The sequence below is a fragment of the Etheostoma spectabile genome, chromosome 2 (genome assembly GCF_008692095.1).
Source record: "Etheostoma spectabile isolate EspeVRDwgs_2016 chromosome 2, UIUC_Espe_1.0, whole genome shotgun sequence".
NCBI classification, from domain to species: domain Eukaryota; kingdom Metazoa; phylum Chordata; class Actinopteri; order Perciformes; family Percidae; genus Etheostoma; species Etheostoma spectabile.
The window spans coordinates 30,781,873-30,789,593 of NC_045734.1; the positions used below are offsets into that span (position 1 = coordinate 30,781,873).

The window sequence follows — 7,721 nt, forward strand, 5'->3', positions numbered from 1 at the left end:
CAGGATGTTCCTAATTTTGGCAATGTTACAAAGATGTAAAAAGGATGATGTTGAGGTTTGTTTTAAGTGGGCATTACAGGATAATTCCTGATCAAAAATAACACCTAGACAGTAATGTTGGAGGACAGGGGCAATACCATCCATGGTAGCTATATCTTTGGATAATCAGGTTTGGAGGTGTTTAGGGCCCAGCACAATTTACCATCAGAAAATTGTAGGTCATCCATGATTTTATATCTTTAATGCTTGCTTGAAGTTTAGCTAACTGAGTGTTTTTGTACTGCTTGACCTACTATTTTATAATAATGTTATACTTTATTGACCTTGCAATGAGAAATTACAATTTATAAACCATACATGTGTATTGGGTGTTGCGGCTGGAGTGGTTCTGGCTGCTTTCATAGTAGTTCCACATACTTATTTGTGTCACTAATTCCCCTTTCCTTCTCTTTCCTTCACATCTCCATGTCCTGCCTCCTTCTTTCCTTGTCCCTTTATGTCTTCCCTGCTGTCCTTGCAGTCACTGGATGAAGATTGTACGCTGGAGGAGGAAGACGAGGGACTGATACAGGAGGAAGATGAAATTGATCAGTTCAACGATGACACCTTTGGAGCTGGGGCCATTGGTGAGTCATGTCAAAAAAATCCATCCACAATTTCCAGAAATTAGAAATTGAAATATACAAATATTTGCGTTAAAAACGGTTGTTTTACCTGGCTTACCACATCATTCCAATGTTGATTTACATTTGAATGTCAACGTTATGAATGAAGCTTCAAACTTTTTGGTACAGCCCTATTTGTCACCTTTTATAAACACTCTACTGAGATTGTAAAATCACCTGTGAGACAATTTGTCATAGTTATAATTTATATAAAAACCAAATGTCTGCCTTCTCTCCTCTTCCAGATGACGACTGGCAGGAGGAACACAAACGCCTCGCTCAGCTCGATGAGAGGGACGGACTAGAAGTGGGACTAGGCTTAGGAGGGGAGATGGGAGGAGAATCAAATTCAGGAGGAGCTGAGGACTCCTCTTCCACCCAGCTTCCTTCCTCTACGGGCCATCTGCCCCAATCATCTTCCATCCCTTCACTCAAATTCTTCTCGTCTTCCTCTGGACCCCCTCCACCAGGTCAGTGATATAATCATCTTTTTTGTTTTTTAAAGATTATTTTTGGGGCTGTTTCCTTTTTACTTGATAGTGACAGTGGATAGACAGGAAAGTGAGGGGTTGAAGGGGGAGATGACATACAGCAAAGGGCCACAGGTTGCATTCAAACCTGTGCTGCTGCAAAGGACTCAGCCTACATGGGTTGTTTAGTTGTTTAGGATAATATTTAAAGCAATAATATACATGGGAAAAAAGTACCTGGTTGGAAAATCCAAAGTGAAACTGTATTTTCAGATGTGGAGGATCGAGGCGGGGAAGGCGACTTGGCTGAGTCCCTGGCCAGGCTCATCCTGGACGCTGACCCGGCCATTGCCGGGGTTGGAGCAGCTGAGAGACCTGGTCCACCCCCCAGCTCTTCAGGATCCAGCCTGTCTGCTCTGCAGGGCCTAGACCTACCCAGAGTCCTGCCCCAGCCCTCCATCCTGCATCCCACTCAACAACACCAGCATCCCCATCACCTGCAGCACCAGCTGCCTCCTGTGCCCTCTACCTCAGGTGTGAATTACTGCAATAATTATTTTTCTATTAGTGATATCAGTTACTAATTAGATAACCAACTTAACCATTGTCCATTGCAAACCTTCTGACGTATCTAATGATGATGTGAAAATTGACATGAATATTTTCCAAGTAGGAGGCTTTTTTCTGTGTTCTAATTACAAATAAAATTACAGTTTTTTTAAATGTTTGCAAGTGAAACAAGTCATCAGCTTCTGTCTATAGGCCTGGTCAGTCTAAGTAAAAATTATGCATATGTCATTACAAGGTTTTAGCAATTCAAACCGACATTGCAATGTATTGAAGTCATTTTAAAATTGAAAAAGATGCTTAAGGCTTCACAATCTAACCAACCGGAGGGTCAGAAACACCTGGCCTCCTGGGCTTCACGTGAAAAAATGTTGGCTTAGGCTCCATGTGACATTTGAAAGAGGGTAGATGCAAACTAAAGAGAGTAGATGAAAACTACAACAAAACAAGGTTGCTTAAATTGCCAAACTGTTATTTTAAACATTGGTATCAGTCCAGAATTTCCCAAACTGTTTATCTCTACACAAAAATTCACAAGGCCGTTTTTGGTGGACTATGTCATATGGTAAAACTGCCTATTACCGCAGAGCACAAGTCCTGCATTCAAATGTTTAAAGTAAAACGAGAGGCATGAACAATGCATCATATTTTTATTGGGATATTTTGTGATTTGTCAGGTAAATGTAGTAGTAAGATGTTTTTCTCTAGAATTATACAGTAAGTCAGTAGTAGGCCTGTACCATTCAGTTGCATATTAAGTGGTTTGGCTGCCTTCTGTAAGTTATTTTGGTGTAAAATGGTTATGGAAAAGGCTGCAAGCAGCAATGTAGGAGCCCAATGCTGCTCATTCTGTGTAATTTGAATCTGTAATTGAAACGGGCATGTTCAAAAATAATAGCAATGTTGTGTTGAATCAGTGAGATTGATTCTGTGAAGAAACAGGTGTCGACTTTGGCCCATATTTAATGAAGGAAGGAAGCAAATGTTGTGCATGCTGGTTATAGTGCATTTCACACTGAAATACACAGCAAAATGGGTCGTTCCAGACATTGCTCTGAGGAAAAGCGGACTTTGATTAAAAAGTTGATTGGAGAGGTGAAAAAAGTGAACCACATGGGGGGAAAAAAGGTCAACTACCATTTGAATGGATCGAAGAATTGTGGAATTTAGTTAAATCTGCCTGGGCTGGAATACCTGTTCACAGATTCCAGAAGTTTGACTCCATGCAACACAGATGTGAAGCAGTTCTCAGAAATAATGGTTATGCAACTAAATATTAGTGCTGTGATTCAAGTTGTAAAGAAAAATGCAAATACGGCTATTTTTTTGAACAGTCTACTATTATTATGAACACAACTGTACTTCTGATTTTCTCTCAAGTTGTTGCCCATTCAAAGATTCCTCACACTCGGTGAATACAACACTTCACCATAGGGCTGGGCTAGTGCTTGTTTGAAGTGCGTCTTGACCGAAGCTGGAAAAAAAACAATTTGCACTTAAGCCTTGCTTTCCTCATGCAGTCATCTTACAATTACGTTTTCCTTTTTTGTGTCTGCAAAATCAACACGTGCAAACTAAGTGAATAGTCAGTTTTAGTACAAGTACATTTAAATCAGGTACTTTCTTAAGTAGGGTGGTCACTGTGGTATTGTATGTCTTTGGTTATTTGTACTTTTAGTTAGGCACTGAGATTCTGTACTTCCTCCACCATTGCTTTCACTATAGAAATTGCGTTTGTAATATTTTTGCTCCTTTTATTTTTTTAAAGGTTTTTCATATGGGGCAGTGGCCGCAAAAGAAAACACTAGATTGTTAATTTGGTACAACAGCTACAACACAGCTAATGCTAGTGCTGTTAACATTAGTCAATCTAACGGTATTTCTTTTGAGCCAGCATGAGTCTGCATTTTTATACTCTATGTGGTTGCTAAATGGTACATGTACAAGGTGATAGGAAATATTTGTTGTTTCCTGTTCTGCCTGGCACCACCTGTCAGCATATTTTGCAGACGGGCTCAATCTGCTCCTCGTCGCTCGTTGCCAACAGGCAAATGCTCACAATAGAAAGTGGGCGTGTCTGGAAATCTGAAAAGCCAGACAGGTAGTTGTGTTATTGGGTATATTGACCTGAATATTATGCAATCTCTTTTCAAGATTGTTTTTATTGCCCAGCCCTAATTCACCATGCTTAGTGTTCAGTCTGAACAGTGCAATAGTGTCATTGTTTAGTTAAGAATAAAAAAAATTGTTTTGTTTTGCTACAATTTTACTTTCGGACACAACAGCTATTTTTCAGCTACTTTGTGACAATGTGGTTTACCCTGCTGTATTTGCCTTGTTTAATTTAAATCTCTACTACTCCAGGCCTTCCTCCTGGCCCTTCTCCCTCATCTTTGCTCAGTTACCAACAGCAGCAGCACTTGCTGCGCAGAGGGACTACTCCTATGGCCCAGGTTAGTTTTTTTAAAGCCTGCCAACTATTTGGTTGAAATGTGATCAAATATATTTAGGGCCTATATATCGGATTGTGCAAAGGACAATTTAAAGAGAAGAAACTTGCTTTTATGTGTATTAAACTTTGTAGAATATTTTTGTTTCAGGACCTTTTAAGTTTAATGTTTCTTATTATCTCTAGATAAACTCTCACAGTATCTGGGAGAACAGTATGGGCTTTGGGCCGGTCAGTATCACCCCCGGACTGGTTACACACATGGAGGTAAGGGACACACACTCTTCTCCTTCTTCAGAGCACTGGGCATCCATATCTAGTTGACCAGCTGCTCCTTGGCGGGGGCTGGGGATAGCTTTAAAAATTGCATAAGGCATAACTTAAAACGGATTTGGACAATAGACGTGTTGTTTACCTCTTAACAAAGTTAAAAAATGAAATTGAAAATGCTACCTACTTCTGCATTGCTAAATTATTGCATAATGGCCACTAAATCTAAATCTATGTACCTGTTATTGTAATATGATTGTGATTTACAAAATAACCCAAAATTGTAATATGATAGGGATGTACATAATAACCCAAAACATTTGTTCAAGATTAACAGGGAGTACAGATTCCTTCAACCACTTTTTTTCATTAAAGCCCCTGCAGCTGGGCCATTTTTGGCCTCATTAGTCCCAAAAAGCAGTTGATATTAATTTATATTAAGTCATTTAGGGCTCAAATGAAGATAAAAAAAACTAAAGAAAAATTATATAATAATAATAATAATAATAATATAACATTTTTTAACATTAAGATGGTTAATACACAAAAAATATTTCTCCTAATCTTTGTACATGAGGGCTTGACCAAGCTGTTGATTTATCATCTGTGTTTTTCTAATATGTTATTCACCCTCTTCTTCCACTTCAGGATAGTCCACTAATGTCTATAATCAAGGAGGTGGGCCTTCCTAAACGACCTCCTCAAGGTAGGAATGATGAAGGACGGGATTTGTCAGAAAGGGTCCCACCTCCACGCTCTTCTTCCCCTGTGATTGGCTCTCCTCCTGTAAGGGCAGTGCCTATTGGGACGCCGCCCAAACAGCCTATGAGCCATGCCCTGAATAATCAGGTGAATAACCGACAACTGTTCTCGTCCTACTGTGCTTCCTTACTGATATTTTTTCACCGTCATTCCCTCCCTTTTCAGGATTCTTAAGGTAATGGGGTTTTTCCAATGGCACTTTTGGCTGCGCCCAGTCCAACCATGCCATACACCATTTGCGTTTTTTTGCACCATTGCCATTTTAAATCGTAGATTGCATTAAAGCTGACACAAATGCTTTGAAGCTTCCCTCGTTTCCATGATAATCATTGTCAAAATCTGTATTTGAATCCTTTTTATATATGCATTACCAGTGAAAATCCAGTAGCCCATAAAATAAGGAATAGTGATCCAGATTAGGCATTGTTTGGTGTGGGTGTGCGTGGGTGGGGGTGGGTGTGGGTGTGGGTGTGGGTGTGCACCTAGGTGTGGCATGTTCCCGGCTACTGAAATCGATTTGATAGACCGACAGATGCGAAGAAAAAAAAAACATCTCACGGCCTGCCTCACTTCATCCTCGCGCCTTTGCCTGTAAAGGAGTTGTTGCTACTGATAAAAACTTTTCCTGATGTTGCTGCTTCAGAATAAAAGCTTTTAACTAACACACTATTGGGGCTTTTAACGTGAAGGATATAGGAACAAAAGTTTTTGCAATTTTTTTAACAGGCATTGGCTCAAGACGAGCACATTACAGTTAAAGACACACCTTTAAGTAGTCACCCTGTTTTAATGGAGATGTAAATCCCTGCCGTGCTGTCCGAGGCACCAAGTCAAGCAGAGTCAAGACAAACCAGCACATTTCAAAAAAGCCCCACATTGTTTTTGATGTATGACAATTTGGAATGCCATTTGGCTTAGTAGAAGACAAATGTTAACTTACCACTTTCTTTTATACTACCACAGGATGTCCTAGTCAGAAATGTTCCAAGTTAAAACATGTAGGCTTTACCAATGAAATATATACAGTAGCAGTAAGTTTTTACTAAAGTCAAAGAGATGTATGCTATCTAGTTGGTCAGTTTCATTATATTGTGACTAGCAGTCTTATTTGTTGTAGTAGTTACCATGCTGCATCATATTGTGATATTACTTAACATGTTGTTTGCTTTGTTTCTGTCAACGCTGTCCTGTGTCTGTGTGTATGTATGGGTATGTGTGTAGATCCTCCACCCCACGGCGGTTCATGTGAGAGCCCCAGTCCAGCACAGATACCCTCCTCCTTTTCCTGACCGCGTGTCACCCAACACCCTACTCAATATAGCTGTGAGTTTTCCCTCTCCTCCATCCTTCCTTCTGGTTTTCAGCTTTGTATGAACATTAAATCAAAGAGCATCAGTGTTTCTTCCACCATTGTCTTGCTATATATTAAAAAAAATAAGCTGTTTTAACACATACAATTTCTAGTTCCTCACCTTAAAAGTTCAAATAATTTTAACTTGCAGGCTGGCTATGTTGAATGCGTAACAAGAGGACACTATACTTTCACTATAATCAATAAAACTGGCTACACTGGGCACGAGAGCAGCACATAGTGGTGCGTATGCTCTGCGGAGATCCGCTCTACAAGCGTAAAAATAGGACAGTTTTCTGCCTTTTACACAGAAATGGATCATAAAGTGTCATTTCTTTTAAATTAAGCTACCGATATACAGGAAACAACTTAATGACTGTAGTTTTTATGTTTTTTCAAAAAATAAGTGCACTAAACCACAATTGTGCTAGGTGTCACAGTGTTAAGTGTTTCTACACCCTGTCAATACACAATGTGAGTTGAGCATGTGCAGAACGGCCAAATTATTTGACGGCCAGCTACGGCAACATAATTTGACCCAGGAAATGCGTGTTTGTTCCTCGAGAGTGTTTAAATTCAAACCATGATCTTTTTTTCTAAACTTCACTTGTTTCGGTGCCTAACTTAACTGTCGTGGCCGAATGATGCTTTTTCCGGCCTAAACCCAACTTCCCCAGCCCCTGAAAGGCCTGGGCGGTGCCTGTACCGGCTCACAGTCCCCTATTGGTGACTGAACACAACTACCAACTGCTACTGATACGATGGAGCTCTGTATCCGGCATCGTGGAGTTCTGTAGTGGCTTAAAACAACTACCAACTGCCCATAAAAGTTTTGTTTTGATAGATAGATAGATAGGATCAGAATCAGCTTTATTCGCCAGGTATGACATACAAGTATACATACGAGGAATTTGACTTAGGTTGGAGCAAGCCTCCGGGCGGCAGCTATGGAACAGCGCCACCACACGCTTATCTCGAAAAGAAAACAATGCAGACAGCAACATGGTACAATACAACATCACAACATAATGCACAAGACAACACACAGATCATGTGGACACATGAAGGAATTTTTTGAGGTGGCATTGAGAGGGAGCGAGAAACACAAAATCTAAATCAAGGCAGACAGACGGATACAGGACGAGATAGAATGACCAGCTGCTGGTTGTTTTCCTGCTCGGGTGAAG

At 40.2% G+C, this 7,721-nt stretch overlaps 1 protein-coding gene across 1 annotated transcript in view; it reads left to right on the plus strand.

Annotated features, from left to right (window-relative positions):
* Nucleotides 1-7,721, plus strand: part of patl1 (PAT1 homolog 1, processing body mRNA decay factor) — a 22,931-nt gene that overhangs the window by 3,403 nt on the left and 11,807 nt on the right. Inside the window, exons 2-8 of the mRNA XM_032539338.1 lie at nucleotides 521-626; nucleotides 911-1,135; nucleotides 1,409-1,669; nucleotides 4,067-4,155; nucleotides 4,338-4,418; nucleotides 5,070-5,270; nucleotides 6,405-6,506. Coding sequence (XP_032395229.1) covers nucleotides 521-626; nucleotides 911-1,135; nucleotides 1,409-1,669; nucleotides 4,067-4,155; nucleotides 4,338-4,418; nucleotides 5,070-5,270; nucleotides 6,405-6,506 — 1,065 coding nt within the window. The remainder of the gene's footprint in view (nucleotides 1-520; nucleotides 627-910; nucleotides 1,136-1,408; nucleotides 1,670-4,066; nucleotides 4,156-4,337; nucleotides 4,419-5,069; nucleotides 5,271-6,404; nucleotides 6,507-7,721) is intronic.